The 25301-nt window shown below is 36.7% G+C and overlaps 1 protein-coding gene across 1 annotated transcript; it reads left to right on the forward strand.

The window, feature by feature from the left end:
• Positions 1-1501: 1501 nt before the first annotated feature.
• On the forward strand, positions 1502-23772 carry ACMSD (aminocarboxymuconate semialdehyde decarboxylase). The gene is made up of 10 exons (XM_083864796.1): positions 1502-1656; positions 4529-4573; positions 7146-7242; positions 11062-11111; positions 12391-12627; positions 14715-14808; positions 16369-16464; positions 16937-17109; positions 23306-23404; positions 23626-23772. The coding sequence occupies exons 1-10, from the start codon at positions 1600-1602 to the stop codon at positions 23686-23688; spliced, it is 1011 nt and encodes a 336-aa protein (XP_083720922.1). The 5' UTR covers positions 1502-1599; the 3' UTR covers positions 23689-23772.
• The last annotated feature ends 1529 nt before the right edge of the window (positions 23773-25301 follow it).

Raw genomic sequence — 25301 nt, forward strand, 5'->3', positions numbered from 1 at the left:
CTCTGCTTTCTATGGGAAATTGTCTCCCAGACATCTCATTGAAAGACTCACTTTAGGCGTTTGCCTCCTGTCTGTGGACTCACAATGCAGAGCTCCCAGAGCAGAATCAATACTTCTTTCTTCTGTCAGCTCTAGTCCAAGCAGGAACAGTGCTGTCACCAGGCTGACACTGCAGTGCCACATCACACAGCGTGGCTGTCACATCTGGGAGCAGGAGAGCAAATCTGCTGCTTAACCTGGCAGCCTGCTTGTGAAGAGATTGATTTTGGTTTTGAGACAGAAATAATTGCTATTTTCAGTCCCTGAGTTTTGATCTGTTAAAGTAAATTGTTGGCTGTCTTGCTGTATTTAGGGAATACTTTCCCAAAACTGCCTCTTCCTATTTCTTTGGAACATTCAGTCTTCAGTGACCTCTTTCTGCAGAGAAGTACAAGATCAACCAAGCAACCAACCCTGTCACAAGAAATTGACATGAAAAATAACTCCTAAGAAAGTTATCTGACCAAATCCAAAGCAGATTTGCTTAATGAGTGGACAACTAGGGAAATACAAGAGTCTGTGGGGTTTTTTTCAAGCCCAAATAAAATAAGGAAGTCAGGAAAAGGATAAAACAAAATGGGCCACTTATTTTTCAAGATGCTTGATTTCGAGTTACAAGATTCACAACAGCATTTGGGTTTGGGAAAAAAAATCAGCATTTTTCACTAAAAAAAACTAATCAGGGAATGTTAACAAACACGTTGTGTGAGTAACATATACTGAAATAAAACTACAGGGGGAATAAATTACAGACAAAAATACAGCACAAATAAAGAGCAAGGGTATCTTAAGCAAAGTGTAATTCTAAATTGAGTAAAGGGCAAAAGATGAGATGTAGTTTCACAGGAAATCTGAAATAGCTCCAGTTAAGCTTAACTTAGGGTGCAGAAACTGTTATATTTGAAATGCATCTATGTATTGCTGTATAATTGAGGCATCTTGAGAGGCTGTAAGCAACATTATGCAGTAGCTTGTGTAAATATCCTGAGTGAACCAATGATGGAGAGGGGGAAAATAAAATGCAGAGCATAGTTTTGGCTAAAATTCAATATTTTCAAGGGGGTTTGATAAAACTTTAAAGAAAATGCAAGAAAAAAAAGAGAATAGATGAGGATGTGTGACTCTGCCAAGGGTATATTATATGCTCTCTACAAATTATTTCACAACCTAAGAGGGAGAAGGGAAGAAATTCAAGTCAGCACATTTAATACATTTATTCCAACTCACTTTTATTGAATTATTTTCGACATTCTAGATTCTGTGTAAAATAAATCCCTTCATAGTGCCAATATAAACAAGTATTTTCCCTTTGCCCTCAGACAGCTGCAGTTTATGCATTAACAGGGACTTTCTGCTCGAAGTCTTTGTTCTTTTGGAGAGCCACTCCTCTGGAATGAGGCTCCCTGGTTGGCCACTGTACCCCATTCCCCTGATAGGGCAGCAGGTGGATCTGGACAGCAGCCAGAGTTAATAACCTGTGACCCAGGGACTGGAGGGATAGCAGCACTGACACAGAAAACATTGGCATTGAAGGAGGATTTCTCCTCTGGCACTTCAAAAATGAAAATTGATATTCATAGCCACATTCTACCTAAGGAATGGCCTGACCTTAAAAAGGTAATAAGAGTTTAGATATTCAGTGCATTATGTTATCAGCAACCATTTCTACCAATGTGGTTTTTGAAAGAAAAATGAATGAAGGGTTCTGTGGTAAATATCTCTAGGGTTTTGTATAATTTGGGAATTTTTTTTTCCAACTGTAAAATATTTGTATTGCACTGCTTTGAAAAGCAAGAGTCCAGTCAGAAGGGGATGTAATACTGGGCTCTGTTCCCCACTTTTTATTTATTCCAAAGCAATCCTTAAAGTTTTCCTTGAGTTTTTTGAGACACAAAATTTTTGGATGATAAGGTATAAATTCCACTTTCTTGATAAAAATAGAGCTGTTCTGTTCCTAAATGGTATTCACATTTGTTTTAAATAAAATAAATAATCAAATATTAGACAAAATAACTGAGACAAATTTATTCACATCATTATACCCACAGGCATGAAATCATTAACATTAATGGGAGTGGGGTCACTCTAAGTACAGCTAATTGATGATGATAATGTTACTAATATCTGCTATTTTTTCAGTTACTGGAAACAAGTAGCTTATTGTATTTAAAACAGAAAATCTCAGTTGTCAGAACACTGAAGCTAAAAGTGAATTTCTGTTAACTTATTATTATTGTTGTTATTGTTGTTGTTATTATTCAGTGACATAAATTTCTTCTTGTCCACAATATTTTTCCTGAGCCTGTGAAATGTATTTTAGAATGAAAAATGTCATTTAGGTTTTAATGTAATCAATCTGAAAGGGTTTCATATCTATTAGCTCTGTGTTTCTGTGATTTTAAGCAGTCTAGTTTCAGTCAATGTTAGAGAGAGACCAGCTGGGAAATGTAAACAGCATATTAGAAAAAAAAATTCATAAGAAAACCTGGCAATAAAAACATACATAGGACTATTTCTTCATTAGTTGTGAAAAATAACATCATTATCCACAAAACCTGCATAGGAAAGGAATGTTTGTTTCCTTGTTTAGCTAGGAAAGCTTTTATAAATATCTAGTTGAACCTCCTATTTGTAATAATAACAGCTCCTGATGAAAAACACATACCAGTGTATAATGTAGGTGAGGATACAGATACTTCAAGAATAATTGTCTGTTTTAAATGGAGTGGACTTTAAATATCCAGACTACAAAGACAGGTTGCTTTTCCATGTTTCATATTTTGTTGCCTTTGTGAAATAACTTCATAAAAATGCCTATAGAATTCCTTCATTCTGATGTTATATGGGTTTTTCTTAAAAATTAAACATTTTTATCTGTAAGTACTTTTAAAGGACAATAAATTCACTGAGATAAAATGACCCCAAGAATTCCTTAATGTTCACAGATGTACGTCAAGACAAAATTCACTGTTTGACACTGTGGACCAGCATTGCTTTTCTTTAAACAGAGATAAAGAGGCAAATACCAATTTTTTAAAATTTAATTTGCACCTGATAGATTTTTTTCCCCTCTGTTCTGAGCGATTCAATGGTTTATTAATGGGCTCAGAGTAGGAAACAACTCTCAGAATTCCCTGGAGTCCTCCGGAAATTCAAGCCATTAACACAGATCTCTCCATTTCATGCAAGGAAAAACAATGAGGCATCTTAACATGCACAGATTTAGTTAGTGCTAAACTTCTCTTTCTTGTTTCCAGCTTTGTAAATACTGGACCTTCAAACTAGAAAATTCTGTTGTTAAGATACTGTTTTAACAGCCTAGGAAAATATCACAAGTAAAAAAAGTCACAGGAAAAGTGGATATGGGTTGTCAATATCTGCAACTAATAACTATGGGGAAGAAAGAATAAAATAAGTTCAAAACCAGACTAGTGAGATTCTCTATTGCCTATGGGCTCCTTCAGTACCCATTTCAGGCATTTTTTTACTGCTCAGCTTACAATTGCAATTAGCATGGATCTAGTTTGCAGTTCTCATTAGTTGTCACTCATCCAACTTTCTCAAAATGTCAGTATTTTTAGATGTGTATAAACCTATGAATGTATCAATTTAAATAAAATCTACATCGTTAAACAGAGCTCACAGCCTCAATGACTGAGTCTCTGGCTGAGGTCAGGGGGTTTGGCTCTTCACCCACGTTAGGAAAGCTCACAGTGGCATTAAATACTGGTTTGGTATCACAGAAAATTCAGGACTGTGTCCAAATCATTTACACTTCAGTGAAACAAATGCCTTAGTTTCCTTTCAAATGTTTCTTTTTTGGAGAAATGGGAAGTCTGAGCATTGTTTTCACTCAGAGATTTCAAGAGTTCATTCCTTTCTAATTGGAAGTAAAAAGAAATCAGCATCTTATGTAGGTTTTGCGGTTTTTTTGCATGAACAATTCTGAACCTCTCTGAAAGAATCAATGAGCATCTAAGCTTCTCCTTTTTAGCTTCTCTTCCCTGTTTAAATATTAATAGACAAGAGGCTGACCTTCACTCCTGCTGCTGAATCATGGAAGCTGAAAAGTGGAATCAATGCATCTTCGTGTTAATGATTAACTGATCACAGATTGGAAAGTTGTCAGCTCAATTTTCACACTGCCAAATGCTTAATTTAATGTTTTCTGTGTCAAAATTATTTCAGTCAGAACCTCAATGTAGTAAGCAATTTTAAGCATTTTTAAAGCAGTTGTTTAAAAATGTTGTTGAACTGGAAACTAAAATTCCAGCTCTACAAACACCATTAGTCCAGTCCAGCTACACTTCAGCACTTCTGCTGAAGTCAGTGAGGCTACTCTGGCCCAAAGCTGAGCACATGTAAGTGCTTCTCCTGAATGAGGTATTTTTGTAAGAACTGCAATTATTATTATTATTATTATTGTTGTTATTATTATTATTACTGCAGAGAACTAACTAGAACTGGCTTTCTCTTCTTTCCTCCACAGAGATATGGATATGGTGGATGGGTACAGCTGGATCATCACTGCAAGGTTTGGGCTGTTTGGTGCTCACAGCTGATCTTGCACAGTAAATCTTTTAAGAAGCAAAGTGGCAATAAGATTGGCTCTGTCTTTGATACAGATTTCTCTAGAGCTCTGTTTCCTATGAAGTAGTATCAGGCCAAGTCCTAATATACCTCAGCAGAACCTTTTGCCTGAAAGATGAAACTCACACTCTCTTGTATGGACCAACATCTGTTCTTCTTTATTATCTCATTTTAACACTTGGAATGGGTAGCTCTGAGAAAGTCTTTTCAACAAAATAGGTCAAGCTAAAGCAGATTACAAATAGATTTGGGTTGAGTTAAATTCTCATCTTATGAGAAGCAAACCCAAAAGGAATTGATATTTTAGTAAATGACAAGCCACCTGCAGAATCAGAGTGTGGATGGCACAGCTTTTGGGATAGGTGGCAGCAGCAGGAAGCAGACAAGGATTGGGCACATTTCTGGTGATTTTGTTACAGGTCTGATGCTAAAACTCTGTGCTAAAAATAGTTTGCAGAGGAACTTTGTGGCAAGTCAATAATGGCCTTACATGCTCTGCTGAGAATTCCATCTGGCCTACTTTTTTCTGGAAATTTTGCATGACAAAAAGTGAATGGCAAAACAAAATCCTGTTCAGACGTGTGGACCTGAGGATGTTAACTCCCAGGATTAAAAAAACTCCCAAAGACTTCCCATATCACTCTCTGAAGAAGCACCGGGGTCAAACTGAAAGAAAATAATTAGGTGCATATTTTAAAAGTGCAATTTGGGATGTGACTGAGTTGTTTAGTGATGAGAGAATTTTAAATGTAGTTTGCTGAACCTGCAGGACTTAATTTGTAAATGTCTCTCTCTTAATTGCCACATACATTAATTAAAATGTTAAATATTAGATATTTTTTAGGATGGGATAGAGAAGTATAGAATAGAATAGAACAGTAAACTTCATGTGATCTATTCATACGTGATTAAGTGCTTGATTCTACTCTGCCTTTTTCTCACACTCCAAATATTTGTTTATTGGACAACCTGCATCACTGCACTAAACTTTTCTTAATGTATTTGAGTGTATGGCTACAGTAAACCTCTCCATCAGGTTGGAAAACCAGTTTTACAAGAACCTGAAGTATTTCACCAGACGATCAGGACCCTGTAATTGTAATATTTCAAGCAATTTTCACAACCTGTGATACAGCTAACAAGTATCTTGACAGGTTGCCAAGGCAGCACACTTAGATTTGTTGAGGAGGGTTTTAAAATATTCATTAGGACAGTATATTTGTGAATGATGTATGCAGTTAATAACAAATTCAAGGTTAAGAACAGTTTGAGTTCTTGGAAGGGGACAGAACCCTACCTGGCTGAGTGCATTAGTAGTAAATATTCTGATTTAGCAGGTTCTTTTCTTTAGAAAAATTGCCAGGATCTTAAATAAGACCAATTTTGTGAGGAAAAATACAGTGGAGAGAGACAGAAATCCCTTTCTTGAAGAGCCCAAAGTCTGCTTTGCCCTCAGCTCCTGTTTACTGGGAAGGTGAAGGAACAGCTGCTTTGTTTTCTTGTGTGGGTTTCAGTTTTTACCTGCAGATGGGGTGTGTTCTCTGCCCAGTGCCTCTGCTGTGTGACTGCACTTACTAACCACAGGTGCACAGCATCAGGGGATCTTCTGACTTTCTATTTACCCCTACAGAAAATTAAAACAGCCAAGGAATACTCAGGGCTTGCAGGTGTTGGTGGGTTGTATCTCATCCCTTTGTGCCAAGAGAAATCCTGTTGTGTCTGTAGCAGCTGGTGGGTACCCCTAATTGGAACAGACAATTTGCTTTCTGTGCCTCTCTCTGAGCAATTCACACATCAACCAAATATGAAATTTTAAAAGTTTCCGTGCTGATAAAGGAACAGTATTAAATTTCATGACTGTGATGACATTCTGAGCTTCCTAAGTCTGGAAATTGGTGGGATATGAGAAAGGGTTTTACCCGAATTCAGGTCAGGGTTTATACTGTGTTTAAGTTTTGTTTGGAATTTTTTCCCAAATTGTTTTTCTTCCCAAGGAGAAAATGTAATCTGAAGACAACACAATAGGTCTCCTTTTGTCTCAGTACCACTGGTGAGAAGAAATCACTGGACTGAAATTAACTGTGTTGCACAATTATTTCTGTAGTTACTGGAATCATTGTGATGCTATTGACTTTAAAAGAACACACACATACCCAAAGGGAAAATTTAGCACAGATTTAATTAGAGCATTGTTTTGAGGTCAAAATTTGGTTTGAGGATAAATTTGGATTAAGGTACCTGGTATCTTTTCCAAATAAATATAGAGTGATGTACATTGCAAAAGGAAGGAGATTTTTTTTATTATTATTATGAAGAATTAAATCTGAACTATAAATGACTGTTCTATTCGTGTCTATTTTAAAAATACTCTTTGTTTAAAAATACCTACTGCATAGAAATAAACGATCAAAATTTTGCCACTGAATTTCTATAAGGAGCACAATATACTCAAGAGACTATAAATTAGCAGGTACTACTTTGTCACATTTATAATATATGAAAATGTCATTTCACAGGGACAGGCAAAGATGATGAAGGATGGGAAAGTTTTTAGAGTTATTCAAGAGAACTGCTGGGATCCAGAAGTACGGATTAAAGAGATGGACCAGTCAGGTACCTCCATGAAGGAACTCAAATAATTGTGCTTCATTTACAATAACAACTTCTCTGTCAGCCTGAAAGTGCTCAACAACAATATTTAAGAAAAAAAAAAAAAAAAAGGTTTAGCATATTAATTCCTTGGTTTAAATCTGTTGAAAGTAATTGGAAACTGGTATGTTTATACTCAGAAGGAACTTGTGCCCATAACTTTCCTCATTCTCAGCAGCAATTTATTCCCCACCAGTATTTGTTAATTTTGGTAGGATTTAAGGCACTAAGGAACTCATTGACAGAAGTAAGGATGACTGACCCTGGACTAGAAATGGCACCATACGTTCCTGTTAAAACATGATTCATGTAAAGGAAGAGGAAACTCTGTCATTTTTGTTCCAAATATTAAAAATATTCTTTTTACACATAGGATTTCTTGTATGTCTGTTTCCTTTTCTAATACCTTTTTTTCTGTTTAGCCATGTTGCAGCTTCATTCTGTGTTTTTTCTGGAGGACTCTGAGCCTAGAGAACTGGTACAATTACTTTGTCAGAAAAGGGAGTTTTACTCATTTAGAAACTTAACCAGATGCAAATTTATTTTCCATCATGTTACCTGCAAGCCACTAAATAAGGTTGGTCAGATGGGAGACTGAGGATGAGGGAAAAAAAATCTTGGCTGATCAATTACTTTTGCTTGTTCTTATTAACATTGTAATTCCAAATTACTCTAGTAATTTGAGAATTTTATGTTACTAAAGATTATTTTTTCTTAGATTAATGCCTGAATAGTTCCTCCATCAGTTTCCCAGCAGACACAACTTGAATATCTTCAACTTTTCATAAGGAACAAACACATTAAGTTGATTAAAAGAGCAGATACTGTATCTGCAATCTTTTAAAGGAGCATCTTTATGATTATTGTTTCCTTCTCTGCCTTGATAAGCATATGAAAGCTGTTGTAGGCAGCAGGGAGTTGGTCTCTTCTCCAAGATAATGAGTAATAAACAAGAAGAAATGGCCTGAAATTGCACCAGGGAAGGTTTAGACTGGATATTAAGAAAAATTTCTTCTTTAAAAATGTTGTCAAGCCCTAGAACAGCCCTGGTGGGGTCCCCATCCCTGGAGGGATTTAAAGGATGTGTAGATGTGGTGTTTGGGGACATGGTTCAGTGGTGGGCCTGGCAGAACTGGACTAATGGTTGGAATCAATGATCTTAGAGGTCTTTTCCAACCTAAATTATCCTGTTATTCCGTGTTAGGAGATACTCTGGGTTATTCTTCTTAGGGAGGTTTGGTGCAACCCATAACATAGGCTGGCTTGGGAACTCACCAGGTAATGGGTAATTTATATAAACACAATTTAGATAAATTTCATCAACTTCATTTCCACCCTGGAAAAGCAGTTTTTGAAACTCCAACCATTAGACATTTATGGGAATACCAGAAAGCCTTTGCAAACTCTGAAATATGCTGCCTACTCACAGAATCATAGAATCATGCCTTGACTAGACTGTAATGTTTCCCTGAGTTAGCTCAGGGATTTTGGGGATTACCAAATCACTGAACTACAGAGTAGATCATAAATAGCCTTTGGGCATTTTTCTCTTTCAGATATTTCTCTCAGCACTAATGGCAAGTTTCTACAAAACAGTTCTGCCCCACATATTTGTTGTAGACAAAGGGAAAACACAGGAGGATTTTTTTTTCCCAAATTTTTGCAGCAGCTCTCCAGAAAACAAAATGTAACATGAAAGCAGCATCACAATTTCTTCATGAACTAAACAGTGTTCGCTTGGTTAAAAAATAATCTAAACCTGTATGTTACAGCACCATCTGGTGACTTGTGCCCTAAAAATGTCCCTTTTTATTACAGCACTCCAGACAAACAGGCAAATTAATTATGTGTGGGGGAAAAAAAGGCCTTGGTGTTTTTCATTCTTTCATCCTTACTGCTCAGCTAATGATAAATATGGACCACATTTATTCCTTTTTGGTTTAGGAAGCTGTAGCTACTTGGTTCAAAGACTGCTTTCTCTTACACAGGCTGAGACAGATTGTACCCAAAAATTTACCCTCTAAACATGGCGTAGTTTTGGGGCAAAGATGCAAGGAGTGTGCCAGCTGAACAAAACTAGAATCAGTCACAGGAGGGTATTTTTAACTCAGAGAGATAACTTGGAGCTTGGATGCTAAAAAGCTTTGTTTGTGCAATGCCAAAGAAATCTTACCAGCAATAAGAAATGGTCTCCAGTGGACCAAAGAGGCTCAATTAGTTTTCCTAATCATATGTCCTAAGTCTAATTGATGTACATACTTCTGTCTTGATCCACTCAATAAAACACGCTATCCATGTCACTCAATAAAACAAGCTGTAAAAGTAATTAAATCACAGTTCTGTGACACAAATCATCAGAATTTTGTTTGAGAAAATGTATCAGTTCATCCTAACTGCTTTCCCTTGTTATTTTCTCCTCTGTAAAACCTTCTGAAGAAGGTAAAAGAGTAGAGGCTTTCCTGTGCTGATTCTTCTTCCTAAAGCTAATGTCTAGGAACAGTCAGCTTGGAAATGTACCTTTAAGGTTTATGTTAAATTTGCTCAGAAGTGTAAAAATGGATAGAAAGCAGATGCAATGTTTATTGTGGAAAACATGGAGAATGTTCTCAACAGACTCATCAGGTGTCCATATTGGTGGATGATCCAACTTGGATAATTCAGTATTTATGTAATTTTGCAGACCTAATCCTTACTCCTAAACCATCACTGCTGTACATAATATTAATCAGATCTTGTAGCAATCTGACTCAGCTTCTCCTCTTGTTTCCTACTTAAACTTCTGAGGAGGAGGATAAATAATTTTAATCATTGAAATGTTTTGGCAAGTCATTGTCTTAGAGTTCTCCTAGAGTTCATGCTCTTCAAGTTTTTTTTCTGCCAACTTTTGTTCTAGTAGTTTTACTACTAACAACCAAGTCAAAAATTTTAAAGCATGACAAGATATGCACAAAAATATTACAAACAGACCTTAAAACAAACAAACAGACAAACAAAACAAACAAACAAAACAAAACAGTTTTGCATGTAACTACTGTGTGAATTCCTAATTACTGTTTATTGTTTATTTTGTTTGTCTGCCAGGTTTGTTGTTTTAACTCCTATAACCTGTCACACACAATGTTATTATATAGATTTGTGTTTGAGCATAAACAAAACAACATGGACTTAATTACTTCTATTTTTAACGTCAAAGTTGTTTCTTAAATCAGGCAGATTATTTTATATTTACAACCTTAGTAGTCCAGACACAAGATGAATGAAACCCAACACAATATAGATTTGGGAACATTTAGGAAAACATTGTTTAACAACCATTGTTAACAGAATGCTATTTATGTTCGGGCTAATTCATTCATTTATTTAATATATATGACAAATTAACCCCAAAGTAAACTTGAGTTACTGTATTCTGTTGGTTTAATGTCAGTTTCATTCATGTGAGAGTAATATTAAATTGCTATTTTAATTGTTTGTACATGTGCCTACTAAATCCTTCTAAAATCAAAACCCCTGATTTCACAAATAATCTAGTGTGAATATGGTAGTGTTTTTTGTTTCTATGTAGCAAAAATATCCAAATCCTAATAAATTGATACACTATGAGATTTATTGCCATGATCCTGAATTTAAAAAAAATTCTCTATACCACTGTTTAATCAGTCTTTCCTATCATTAGAGCTTTTAAATTCTGCCTCTCAAACCAAAATCCTTTCTTATTTGTAACATTTTATCAAAAACAGACAACAAAAAAGGAAGCATTAATATTTGCTTTTTCTTACTCAGGAGTCACTGTCCAAGTCCTGTCCACAGTCCCTGTAATGTTCAGCTACTGGGTAAGTTCCAACTAACATATTTTGTAATTCATATGCAGCAACATTTTTAAAATACAGAAGCATCTTCCTACAAATTGAAGTAGTCACTAAATTATTCTGCTGTGAAAACAAAAAGGCAAGAAAGGAGTGCAGGTGTGAGAAGGTGTCTGCAGGATGTCCTGGCAAAGTTCCACACTGGAGCACATACAGTGAGAAAAGATCAAACAACTGAATTTTTTCTGAGGGCAGCTGGAAATGGGGAGAAAAAATACGTACAACATGAATCCATGCTTAGCAAGCAGACATGTATGTACACATTCTAGGAAAGCTAGACATCAATCAGTATTTTCTCAGGGAGAAAAAGAAAAGGCATGAAAGATGAATTTGTGGCCTTGTCCCAGTTTCTTTTTTAATGTGGCATGGGACTCATTAACCTAGAATGCTTTGAATCTTAAAATTCAGGAGCAAATTTAAGTTCCTGTGTTCCCCACGTGGTGATCTTGAATGCTTCCAAGAAATAAAACAGGCTAAGGAGATAAATCACAGCAAAATGCTGTTCTAAATACATTCTGAATGTATTTAGCAATGTGTACAGGTCAAGATGTTTATATGTAAATGGATTTGTGCATTAAGATCCATTGTGTTAAGTCCATATATTAGAAATGCCACTGATATTCAGAATTTCTGGTTAGTTACATCTCTTCAAAATTTTATTCTGGTATCTAAGGGAATATTTTCCATTAAATATGTATTGGAAAAAAAAATCCAGAGATTGATTGCATGGATATTGCACTTCCTTACTAGAATTATGGATGTTATCTCCTTCTAAATGTTAGAGAAGTTTGCTCAAGCTTTCTCTGTAGAATTGACACGCTCCAGCATCTCACATTTCTTATTTTTATTTCTTCAGCTCCAGTAATAGAAGAGTAAATATTCATTGCTATGTATAAAAATTATCTACTGAGGTTTTTGCATCATGATAAACAAAACCAGGGGACTGCTTTCCACAAAAGACCAGGTACTTATGTGCATCAGCAACCTGGGCTTTATTACACTCATCCTGAGCAGTAAAGGCAGCAGCAGTTGATAAAATATTCAAGAGGAAAAGTAGAACTGCACCCAGAGGTTTTAAAGCCAGGCAGAATTTAGCCCTACTGGTTTCCAGCTATTCAGAACTGTAAAGCAAATTTGGGCTCAAACCCTACCAGTTGTTTGCAATGACATTTATCCAATAACTTCCAAAGGTGATAACATTTGAGAACTATATTTAAATGTGCTGCTCTGCTTCATATCTTACCAGGCCAAACCTCAGGATACTTTAGATCTCGCCCAGATATTAAATAATGACTTAGCTGCTACAGTAAAGAAGTACCCCAAGAGGTTTGTTGGGCTGGGCACGTTACCTCTGCAAGCTCCAGAGCTGGCTGTGAAGGAAATGCATCGTTGTGTGAGTGAACTTGGATTTCCTGGAGTGCAGATAGGATCTCATGTCAATGAGTGGGACCTGAATGCCCCAGAGCTGTACGATATTTATGCTGTGAGTAGTTGTCGCTTTCCTTCTTTAGGGGAATACTGTGATGTGGAAATCTGTCTAAAAATATGTTGGAGCACGTTCAGTCATCATTTGAGCCTTCTAATCTGCCTAGTGATCAGAAAGACTCAGGTTTAATTGTAAATGATAATTCTTTATAGGAGACAATGGCAATAATACAACATATTTTGAAACATTTTTAATTTAATTTTAAATTACATTTTATAATAATGAATAACAAATTTTGGCTTATTATATGAGTTCTCACTGTAGATTTGCCTTCTTGATTTGTGAGGATAAGTGCAGTATCAAATAAAGCATTTCTTCCCTGTTTGCATTTGAGTTCAAGTTACTGTATCCAATCCTATAGAAATAATTGATAAAACTCCCTGAGATTATCAGAGATACCTATAGCACCAAAGTACCACACAGAACTATGTAAACAGGACAAAATTTCCAAACTGAATGTATTGATTATCAAATTAATTAATAGATAGCATTTCTTAAATAGCCTGAGATCCAGATGAAGGTGGTAATTTATCTCAATTAGGGATTTAATCAATGTCCATTCTGAATCTGTTTCTCAAGTTATTAGAGCTGTCAGCTTGGAATTGGTTCCCAGAGATTATTTTGCAGGATGCTCAATTTATTCAAAAGCTCTGTTGTTGCAGCACCTGGACTATTTGTTTTTATGGCCACATGCAGTCAGATATCAACATCTGCTCCTGGAGATGCCCATGTTAATGGAATCACAGCATGGCTGAGGTTGGAAGGGGCCTCTGGAGGCCACCTGGACCAACCCCCTGCTCAAGCAGGGCCACCTACAGCAAAATCCCAGGACCATGCCCAGGTGGCTTTTAAATATCTCCGAGGATGGAAACTCCACAATCCCTCAGGGCAACCTGATCTCCACTGAACCTTCTCTCCTTGGAGTCAAACAGTCCCAGTTCTCTCACAGGAGAGATGCTCAGTCCCTTCATCATCTTGGAACCATCTCCAGTAACTCCCTGACTCTGCTGCTGAGATCCCTCTCTGGTTCTGGGATCTCTCATATACTGTGCATCCTTCAGCTCGAGTTTCACACATGTAGGAAGTATCCCCTTTCATTTTTAGAAACATCTCTGGATAATACAGATTATGAAATAAAGCCATATTGGATCATGAACTTTGCCAAACTACCAGGCCAGTTATTGAATTGCTATTTTTAGTTTACAAATGTAGATGGCAATTCTTCTCCACGATCCAAAAGTTGCAGCTTTTATTTATGCATGTATGGGTAAATAAACCCATATTTTTCAAATGTGTGATAATCTCCTTAGCAACAAGAGCATGTCCAGAAATACATCTGACAAAACGAAGCTGTTAAATCCTGGTTAAGCATATGAATGGCTCTGATGACTGTGTATTTAAATTTAAGTACACAGTAAAATTACACAGTCAGAGTCAGCATCCAACACTAGTCTTCTGTTTTCCTTTCCAAAGATGTCAGTAGTTTTGGAAAAATTACCATACTTGTGTAGAGATGGGTTAGTGATCAGAATATAGCCAGATTTTGAACTGTTAGAGAGGATTAGGAATATTTTTAAGTTTTTTTAAGCCAGGCAGAGGGCCAAAGGGGACAAATGCAGCACCACTCAATGAATATTTCCGAATGCAGCTGGAACAATTCTGCAAAACCATTCTCAAATGATTCTATGAGACATTATGGGAATTCATTCTCATGTGTAATGAAACAAAAAGAATGTTTTCTTGAACTGAGTTTTATACTACAGGATGGCTGAAAAACATCACTGGAAAGGCATTTTTGTACTGAATTATTCTGAGAAATACTTGGTTTACTAAAGGGATGTTATCATCTGTGCTTCCAGTCCTGTAGTCACAGGAAGAGCTGTGAAACTGAGTGAGGATTTCAGAATATGGCCCAGAGGAGTAAATACAGCCAACTGTTGCTTACAGTTCTTACTTGTGGGCCTATTTTCATTACTAGTACCACTGCTCAGTACAGATTTGCAGGTCGTTGAAGAGCATGACTAAGATCTAAGATGAATTTTGCTATGATTAGTCAAGATTTAGACTTTCTCTTATTGCTGCAGGCTGCTGAGAAATTAAATTGCTGTCTCTTTGTGCATCCCTGGGACATGCAGATAGATGGGAGGATGTCCAAATATTGGTTTCCCTGGCTAATAGGTAAGTGTATATTTACTCTGCTTATTCTACATTTATGAACTGGATTATGCCCAGGAGATTGTTCCCAAGTACAAGTACAGAGAAAATTACATCGTTTTTCTGTCAAACTTCCTTTTTTTAGATCTAGTATTATGATTAAGTCTGTAGTGTAAATTCGGCAGTCATTTGTTTCTAAGCTTGTTTAGTTTTTTCTTTTAAACACTTGGAATTAAAATTATTCAGCAACAGACTAGCAACAGAATATAGTATTCTCTTTTGCCCTAAATACAAAGAGCAGATAACAAGGAAGAAGTGATTCATCTCAGAAATGAGCTCCTCAAATATAACAGGAGTAAATGAAGGAGTAAGCAAAACCAAGCATTATTTCCTAGAATTTCTTTGGTTATTTCTAAGAAACAGCTTGATCAGAGAGGAAATAAATCTAACTTTACGTCAACTGTAGCTGAAACAACATGTACTTTGAAAGCTCTCAGTAGATGTAGGATATTATCTAGTTTCCAATTTTCCCCTGTTTGATGGGTAAATCATAATATTGAATAACAGGAGCAGGGTTATTCTGCCACCCAGAAATGTTTAGACCTGATTCTGCCCTCATGTATTTTGTTCTGTGTTGGTTTGTTTTGCATGGTTTTGCACTGCCACCAGTTGTAAAAAACATACACAACATACATACACATTCTGCTTGGAAAATCTTGCTGTCCCAATCAACAGTGGATATCTTGAAACAATATCAGTTAGTCTTAATCAGAGCAGGCTCTACAACACAATTAAAATTATTGCATTTACTTAACAAAGTGTAAGTAGAATATTTTCTTACTAAGCCTAATAATGCTTTGCATCTGAGTGTATAGTAAAACATTAATAAAAATAACCTTTTGAGCTGGATAGGTGTTGTTTCCCCCATAAATGAAGGGAATTGAGATCCTAATTTCAAGCTGCATGTCTGAAGTTAGATGTTTAAAATGTCATGATATTCTAAATATGTTGGGTGTGCTCAGAAACTGAGGGCTACTGTAGGAACGTGAATTCCTATTCTGTTTCTAACTGGGCATCCAGCTCAGCCAAGAGCAAAGAGAGAGACAGGTTAGTTCTAAACTGTAGGATCTGGCATCATGTCATAACCAAACCCCAAATCTGTGTTGGAATACCCATCAACATATCTGCCCCACTTTCCACACAAAAGAAACCCACAAGCAGAGGTGAGAAGACACCCTGGCATATTCCAGACTTGTCTTTGAGCAAGGATAACAATAATCAGGCCTGTCCTTGGTATTTCAGGATATATCCATCCTGTCATCTGTCCCAGTGGTATGGAGCAAAAACTGGACTTAGAATTCAGAAGACCTTCACTTCCAGGCCTGTGTCTTCATTTCAGTTAATTAGAGTTCAATTCCATGTCCCTCCAGTGGAAATAAAGCATGACCTTTGGCAGCTGCCCTGCAACTATTACTTTTTCAGTTGGCTCGAGGCTAATGGAAGAAAATTAAAATAACATTTAAAAATCAAATAGAAAGTTTAAAAAGTAAAGCTCTTATACAATTGAGATGCTTTTCTTCTTAGGCATGCCAACAGAAACAACCATGGCCATTTGCTCCATGATTATGGGAGGAATCTTTGAAAAATTCCCTAAGCTGAAAGTTTGCTTTGCACATGGAGGTGAGTAATGCACCATGTGAAACTCCTGTTCTTTGGCTGAGCACGGTAAAGTTGTATTTTCTGGTATCTCAGCTAATGGGGTCACCACGTGAAGCCTGCCACCAGCTGAGCACTGTCACCCCAAAGAAGAGAGTCTGACAGATCAGCTGCTTCTGTGAACACTCTCCAGCCTGCAGGGTTTGAACTGGTACAACAGCCTTTAAGGGAAACAAAAAGGAAGGGGAGGCAGCAGGTGGTTTAAGGAAAGGGACAAGGAAGGAGCAAGAGGAATTTGGGCATCACAGTAATGAAGAAGTGAGAAAAACAGAGAAAGAAGCTAATGAAGGTAAAGGAATAAAATACCACTGGTGCAGAGCACTTTCTTTCTAAAGAGCTGACAGGAAAACTTACAGATCTTTGGTGATAAGGTGGCTTTTTTTCCCTAATACATATTTTCAGCTTTTTAGAAGTTATTAAAAATTCCTTCTTGCAGGTGGAGCTTTTCCATACACAGTGGGCCGAATCTCCCATGGATTCAACGTGCGCCCTGATCTGTGTGCCATGGACAATAAGGTGGATCCCAGAAAATACCTTGGCTCATTTTACACAGACTCTCTTGTCCACGACCGTGGGGCACTAAGGCTGCTAACAAGTGTAGTAGGAGAGGTGAGTTTTAGTGCTTCCAGAAGTGGGTGAGTCACTCTTCAGTTAATTTTCCAGGAAACAGCAAAAGGAGAAGAGAAGAGGAAAGCAGGAAGAAGACAGTGTCACCCAGTGAAATAAATTGATGGGCTTCTGCCATGTTAATAATGCTTTTACCATATGGATTCATTGAAATGGTGGGTTTAATCCAGGAAATCATGCACTGTCAACCCAAGTTTCATCCTTCTCTAAGCTTTTCAGGACTTCAAGCAAAGACTGCTCCAATTTGGAGCTTGGTTTTCAAATGGCTTAATTTTTAAATTCAAGTGCATGCTTGAAGAAATGAAATTGTATTTCCACTTGGGAAGTTATAGACAGAAAAAAAAGCAGTAATAAGGAAAGCTTTTGTGAGTATGTCAGCAAGATAATTAATCATTATGGGTTTGCAGAAGTATTTTAGTTGTTTGTAAAGAAATCTTTATACTTTAGCAAACCATTTAAATGAGGTACAGCATGGGACAGAAAAAGCCTAAAACATTCAAATAATCCCTTCTCATTTAGTAAATGCTCAGGAAGGGATTGAAGATGGCATCCCTCATGCCAGTTCCAATGGATCACTGCAAATCAACAAGATACCTGTCTTTGTGCCTGGATCTCTGCACCTCACTGAGTGTCTGCAGTCAGAGGCAGATCCCTCCCAGATGTCAAATCAGAAATGCAGCTCTGACAGGGATTTTATTGTCTCAACAGCTGCAGTCCTGTTTCCTGTACATCAGTGTCTAGGCTCACATGGTGTGGAGCTGTTGCTGTCATCAGGGCCTCCTGTATGACCAAAGTTCACAAACACCACTCAGCTGATTGGGTTTTTTCTAAAAAAAAATCTGTTGATTTCCCATTTTCCTCTCTAATACTATGAACAGGTTACTGCAATAAATCTGCACTAGAACTGACTTGCCTGGGCCAGACAAAAATAGCAATGCAGCACTATTGCTTTCTTTATTGTGGTACTCTGAGCTCAGGTATCACACCTTAAAACCTGTGGGTTTTCAGTTCGTGCTGCACAGGAAGTCTGTAGCTTTGGGACTCGACTTCTGCCTGCAGCTCCCCTGCAGCACTTGTGCCTGTTAGGAAAACTCTGCATTTGAAGATTCATGGAAAATTCAACCATGTGACAGCACAACTACAGCTTGAAACAATAGTAGGAAACTTTTTTGAAGTGTTTATGTTTGTAGAATACAGTAACACTGCAGCTCTAAGGAGTGGAGACAGGATATCTTCTTTTGTTAAATCCACCCTGAACCAAAAACAGATTTATGGAAGGACCCCCATAAAATGTGCAAAGAAACTGCCATGGAGCCTAATTCCATTAGAAACAAGCAAGATAAAACCCAGGTCAATGTACTCAAAAAAGATCTGCTAATAAGCTGTTAGTACTGGAAAGTTCTGATGATCAGTGGGTATTAACTCAAGTGGCATTTGCCATCTCTGTCCCAGGGATTACTTTTAGGCACCAGATGGATTACTAATAGAATACTAGGACTCCCTCTCAATACTAATTTCTTTTCATTTCTGTTGCCAACCTCTAAATAGCAAATATATCATGGCCCACAGCCCAGTAGTTTTTGATATGCATTATCTTTTCAATCTAACTGTGGCTTTAAGTAGGTTTTTTTTTTCAATAGATTTTAAAATTTTACTCTGTGTGATGTGCACGTCCATTATAAGACACCCAAAGGCTTATAGAGGCTCAACATTTGCCTTTGTTACCTCCTTTTCTGAGAAATCTCCCCAAATCCAGACCGTGCTCATTCTAAGTACATTTTTGTTCCACATGCAGTTTTAGTACACAAGGATGAGTCTAACTCTTGAATTTTAAATTGCCAGTGCAAGGAGAAAAGATCACTCACTTGTTTCCTTTCGCCCATTTTAAAATCTTGGGAGCCATGTTTTGCCATTGTTAGGAAGACCTTGGTAAATTAGCAGCTGTGTGACTCAGCCTGGCTTGAGACCACGGATTCTTTTTGTGATCTGAATCTGTTAAACTGAACTGTAGATGTCAAGAGCAAAGCAGGAGGGAAAGTACAACAGGATGCTGAATCCATGGCTGAAGAATTGAAGGTTTTTTTCTGTCTGAACTTGTGTAGCACACAAGTCTCAGGTCACTTCTGCTTTAGAGTCAGCTTTGCATCTCAAGGCTGCTCTAAACTGTTGCTGCTGTGGGAAAGCTGCTTTCTTTGCACCACACTCTAATTTCTCTACTTTTCATCCTAAGAAGCTACACATTGACTCTGGTCCTTAATTGTGTTTAGTCTTTGCAACTGGAATTTAGTTCTTTGTGGAGAGAGAGATTATGGACTGAAATTTGATAATCTAAAAGTCACTCAGCATTAGCCTCATTGGTATATTATTTATTTTGTCAGCAGACTTTTAAAATTAAGAGTCTTAACACAATAAATTTGGCCAGCATAGTACACAGGATGTTGGTGTCTTCTTTAATTCTCCTCTGAGTATTTTGAGCTCACACAATGTGACATCAGGTGCAATCCCAGTGCTGAAAAGTCATGAGTCAGATACCAAAAACATAAATGTCTTTTACAGTCAGGAAAACTTTCTTTCTCTTTTCAATAGCCTAAGGCATCTTGTCCTTGAAAACAAAAACATTCACATCACGATTTTAAACTCTACTTTATAACCATGAAGATTAAAAAGTTCCCTCTTTTTCTAAGGAAAGTTGACATTCTCACATAACACCCTTCCATGAGTCAAATGCTTAAACACCAAATATCTCAGCACTTTCAGTGCAGTCGTGTGTTGGTACAGTAACACACAGAAGATTAATAAATGCTGGGCTAAAAACAACGTGATGGAGTCTTGAGGCTGACACTGTAACTTTGTGAGCTGGAAGTTTGAAATAGGCCAGGTCTCCAGAGAACAGCTCAGAGCTGTGCAGGAAGGGCATCAGTGTGAGGGAAGATGTGCTTGGACATGGCTTTGGGTCCCTGGGGAGCAGCCACTGCCTGCACCAACGTGTGGTGTGCTCGCCTCAAGCTGATCAATGTTAAAATCCACTGACAGCTGTGATGAGTCGTGTCCATTTAGTCTCATCTCTTCTTAGTTAGGGGTGCAGGTTAATTGGGGGTGGAAGCAGAAATACACACTTCTGAGAAAGCATTTTGTAAGAGTGCAGAATGGCTGCAGTCCTTCGCTCCTCCCGTGATGAGGTAGCATGAGGTGAATACAAATAAACACAAAATCCCCAATGTTGCTGGCTATAAAAAAGTGAAGAACTTGGTTGACATGGGATTAAATGGTTCAGTGCATCTCTGCAAAAACTTCCCCATGGTGATTCCTCCAGAGCCATCATCCAAAGGCTGGTCAGAAATTGGAGCTGAACTGACTATAGTGTTCTAGAGTTTTTTTCAGGTGTATCATGGTAGTAGGAAAGAAGGCAAAACTCAAGGCAAATACAATTTTTCCTTATATAAGAAGATGAAGTCATGCTTAAAGCTTATTGAGATTCATCTTCAGATTTGGGTCCTTATTACTGTGAAAAAAAAGTTGTGCTGAGCAGCAGGGTCCACTGAGGTTAATCATTAGCCCCATGTACCTCTCTAATGGGAGAGATGTGCTAATTAAGGAATCGACCTCCAAGTGTTCTAGGGAAAATTGACTTTGTTGATATAGTTTGGAAGAATATAACAGTACTTCCCTGATGCTGGGAGCATTCATCTGCAGAGGCTTCACAGCACTCCTCTGAAGCTGGTTGCTAAAGACAGATATTGCAACCCCCATTTTATAGATGGGTACAAAAGTGAAGCTCAAAGGGTACAAATGAACAGCCTGAGATCACTGGGAGCACAGCAAGAATGCTGCTTCTAAATTTTTCTTACTCATATGCTCCTCTTAATTTTACTACTAATGAACAGATCGCATGATTAGCTATGAAATACTTTCAAAGAGAGTGAAAAATATATCTACATAGAGAGGAAAAGAAAAAATATCTATTATTCCAGTGAGGATGTGGGATTTCTTTCTGGTTTAGTATATAGGAGACGTAAATAAGAATATACAAACCTTCCTGTCTTACATGACTTTCCCTAGTAAACAGATGGACAAATTCTATGTTTCCTTCTCTTTTGTGTAGAAATCCACTTTCTCATGTAAAGCTGGTGTGGTTTTTAGTTGGTTTTTTAATCATAAAATACATGACATTTGTTTTTCTTATCTGAATAAAGCACCTTGGTATTTAACTGAATATTATAAATAAAATAATATATTTAGCTGCTTCAAAGTACGCACATACAAATATATTTTCTTTAGTCTATGCTCAGAACTGGATTTATTAGACAGAGGGTATAAATTTTCCTATGTTAATCTTATGTTAATTCTTCTATAATAAATTAGAACACAGGACAGAACAATAGAATGTGTCTCTTCTGTTTAGATTTTGGGTGATGGCTTGTGTAGGTTCTTTCAGAGACTTTTGGGTGACATCTAGTGGAGATTAAAAAAAAAATTTTAAGCATTTGACAAATAAGAAAACAAACCATTTCAGAAAATAATTGAATTGTGTTTTCTTCACCCTATTTCAGTATTAACTCTGGTAATAGAGTTCAAACATTATAACAAGTGTCCAAAATTCATCATTTCAATTTCAAATCCATGAGACATTTAAAAACATACATTTTTAATGAAAATTGTGGTTTTTTTCAAATATTCCTGCCTGCAGGAGATGAAGCCTAAAGGAAAACAGACTTTTGATAAAATCAAGAGAGTTGACAGTATGCACTCTCCAGGCTGGTGAAATGGGGAAATATCATTCCTGAGAGAAAATGAGCCTGTAACAATTGAGGATCTGCTCATTTCTTTTCATCTCTGATAACAGGGATGTCGCACACAGATTTTTATTGAATTTTCTTTTCACTGACTTACTTTCAAAAACAAATCATGTCACCCATATTTTCAGGTACGTGTTTCAAACCCACAGTTAATATCCAGTTCCAGCCAAAAACAGTGAAAAAAATTTTTTGAAAAAAGCTGCAGACTTCCAGAAATACATGAAATTTGGTAAATGAAATTTAGGTTTTGTTATCTGAAGTTGAATACCAGTTAAATTAAATTAAACTAAATTAAATACTTTTTAAAAATGTAAGTATTTGTAGTAATTTTACATTGTATCATGTTTTAAGTAGTACTCCACTGCCATTACTACATCTTTTAAAGTAGCACAGAGAAGATAGTTTTAATTGTTTTGTATTTCTTATTACACATTCCTCTCACCCATTGATAATTTTAAATTTGTGTGGGTGTATTTAGCCCAAAATTTCGAATTCAGGACTGCAGATCCAAGCATCTATTCTGAGTTTGGTGGAGAACTTCCTGAGATTCTTAAAGAAATGTATCCAAAAGTCTCACACACATTTTGTACTCCACACACCAGTGCAGAGCACGGAATGAGTAAGTCAAAACTCAGAAGGAAGAATTCTGTGTATCCTTTATTGGCCATTTAATTATGGCAACACTTAATCAAGATTAATTATTGCAGTTTAAGCAGACCTCTTGCAGGGGCTGTTACCTTTCAAAACAGCACCACAGTACAAAAAATCAGTCTGAGTAGGAAATGTGTTTTAAAGTATTTTTTTAAAACATTTGACAAGTAAGAAAAACAAACCATTTCACAAAATAACTAGATGATGTTTTCTTCACCCTATTTTAGTACTGAACTCTGGTAGCAGAGTTCAAACATTATAACAAGTTCTAACTGTGTTTCATTCATCCAAGCAACATATACTCATACCACAGGCCTGGGATTTGCATTTTCAACTTTCTGCTTATCAAAATTAAAATACCATAACTTCAGTTAGCCACCACAGAAATGATTAATAAATAACCTGCACTTTTTTCCAAATAAAATGCATCCAAAAGACTCTTGAGTCATTGTTTTCAAGCTTTGTTCTTTTCCTAGTAGAAGTTACAATCTTCATAATTAATCAGTCAATATATACATGTTATTTCTTGTACTTCATTATACATTCCAGAAAGCCTGTGCTCTACTGTTTAATGTTAATTAAGAAGAAATTTAAAATCTGAAAAAATTAAAATTTATGAGTTTAAAGTATAATATTAATGTTGCTATAATATTGTATCACATTAATATTAATCTTATTTAAACTCTCTTGTTTAACTTACTACAAAATGTACAAATTTTTTTTATTACTAGGACAAAGTTATTTTGGGGACAGATTACCCTTTTCCACTTGGGGAACTGGAACCTGGAAAATTGATTGATTCAATGGATGATTTTGACCATAAGCTGAAGGTATGATTTTTACATTTGTGAAGTTTTTGCTCCTGTTCAAGTCTCTGGCTGATACATGGGATAAAACACTGAAGAATCAGTGTAGAACATGGATTTCTGTTAGGACTAGAAGAGGATCTTCTGTCTCTTTGCAGCAGTTCCTTTTAAAGCACAAGTAAAAGCATTTGAGTTAAATATGAGCTAAGCACAAACATGTATATATATGTGTTTTGTTTTTACAGGAAAAACTCAAGGCTGGAAATGCTCTGGAATTTTTGGGTCTTAGCAGAAAACAATTTGAATAATTATGAAGTAGTAAACAGCTAAACTTTGGAAATAATATCCTTATATTTCTATTGTCATGTGCAAAAATAAAATTGACAATTATCTGACAGTCTCCTGTTATTTCCAAAACAAAAGAAAGGGTACTGGAAATGAGCATGCACAGATATTGCCTGAGGATTTAGGCTGTTTTTAAACAATTCTGAAATCCCTGCTTTCATAATAAAGGAGAGATTTCATCTTTTGCAGATTTAATAGCAATCTCTGAATTATAATCAATGCCATGTTATTAGGACTTGATTCTCAGGAAGGAAAGAGCTGAGAAAATTATATACCCACTACATTTCTGTCTTTGTTATGACAGAGAAACAGAATTTGAAAGAATATTAAAACAGAATTTAAACAATGTTGATGCCCAATAAAAGGTAACATTTGGTTTTATCCACTGGTGGAAAATGCAGCACACCACACTCAGCTCAGCACTGCAGGTGCACTCCTGCTTTGTCAATGTTGTGACAGGATGGAAAAGGTCTGTGTGGGGACTTTACATTTTAGCTGCCACCTACACCATTGGGAACTTATTCATCAGAAACAATTTGAACAATATGGTTGTAGGTGCAGAAATAATGTATTTGTATGGATAATACTTGGTGTGTCACTGTCACAATAAATGCTGGTGTTTGGCAACAGTATGGGTTAATGTTCTATTTCTCACAAAATGCTTCCTAAAAGTAAGGCTGGATATTTTAAATGTTGAGGTGCTGATGCTTTCCTTAGCTTGAGTCCTGCTATGGGAATGGAAAGATGGTTTGTTTTATAGACTATTGATTGAAACAGGTTTTCATTATTATCCAGTGAGTGCACAGGCATCCTCCTCCCAAGAGAATTTTGTACCAGTCAGAAAAATGCAGATTAGCACTTACAGCCTTTGTTCTCATGGGAGCATTGGCTGGCTACGTGTGGTGTCACTATTCTTCTGTTCAGTCTTGGAACATTCCAGGCAAAACAGTATTAGACAGAAGTTGCTTTTAGCTCTAGCCATAGCTGCCACAGCCTGAACCTGAAGGATGCTGAACATCAGAAGTTCTTGCTGATCCCAGCCTCTGCTGGACTACAAAGAAAGCTCTGTCCTCCTTTACAGTGTCAAACCCACCCAAAAAAAAGTGGTTTGTGAAGTAGTTGGAGCTGAAGCAGTCAGCAACTCAGAGGTTTAGAATATCCAGTTTTTATGTAAGAGGAAAAGAAAAGCCAGAAAACAGCTTCAACAATATTTATTGTCCTCAGGTTCACAAGACTTTTGTTGACCTTTTGTATTTAAATATCCACATGCAGGCATTGAGTTTTCAGCATGTATTATTTTTGTACCAGATTGTTTTAATTAAATTTCAAAGTCAAAAGACAATTTCATTCTCCTATTTCCCTTCAGTATACGTGATTCTCACAGATGTTTAAATGGATTTAAGAGGAAAATACATTGTGATTCCTCCAATACATTTTAATTGGATTGATTCTTCAATTTTTATGAATGAAGCCAGGTAAGTTGGTGAAAATGCAATGTCACATCTTTGGGGACCAAGGTCTGGAACCTCTCCAATAGCAAGAACAGTATTTAATTACCTTAACCTGTGACTAAATG

This window comes from Zosterops lateralis, assembly GCF_965231275.1.
Source record: "Zosterops lateralis genome assembly, chromosome: 7".
Classification (NCBI taxonomy): Eukaryota; Metazoa; Chordata; class Aves; order Passeriformes; family Zosteropidae; genus Zosterops; species Zosterops lateralis.

Bases quoted from the DNA above. Each gene is read 5' to 3' on its own strand.
- ACMSD (XM_083864796.1), top strand. From the start codon at position 1,600: ATGAAAATTGATATTCATAGCCACATTCTACCTAAGGAATGGCCTGAC. The intron at 4,574-7,145 runs GTTTGGGCTGTT...GTCATTTCACAG, and splicing joins AGCTGGATCATCACTGCAAG to GGACAGGCAAAGATGATGAA. The intron at 12,628-14,714 runs GTGAGTAGTTGT...TTATTGCTGCAG, and splicing joins AGCTGTACGATATTTATGCT to GCTGCTGAGAAATTAAATTG.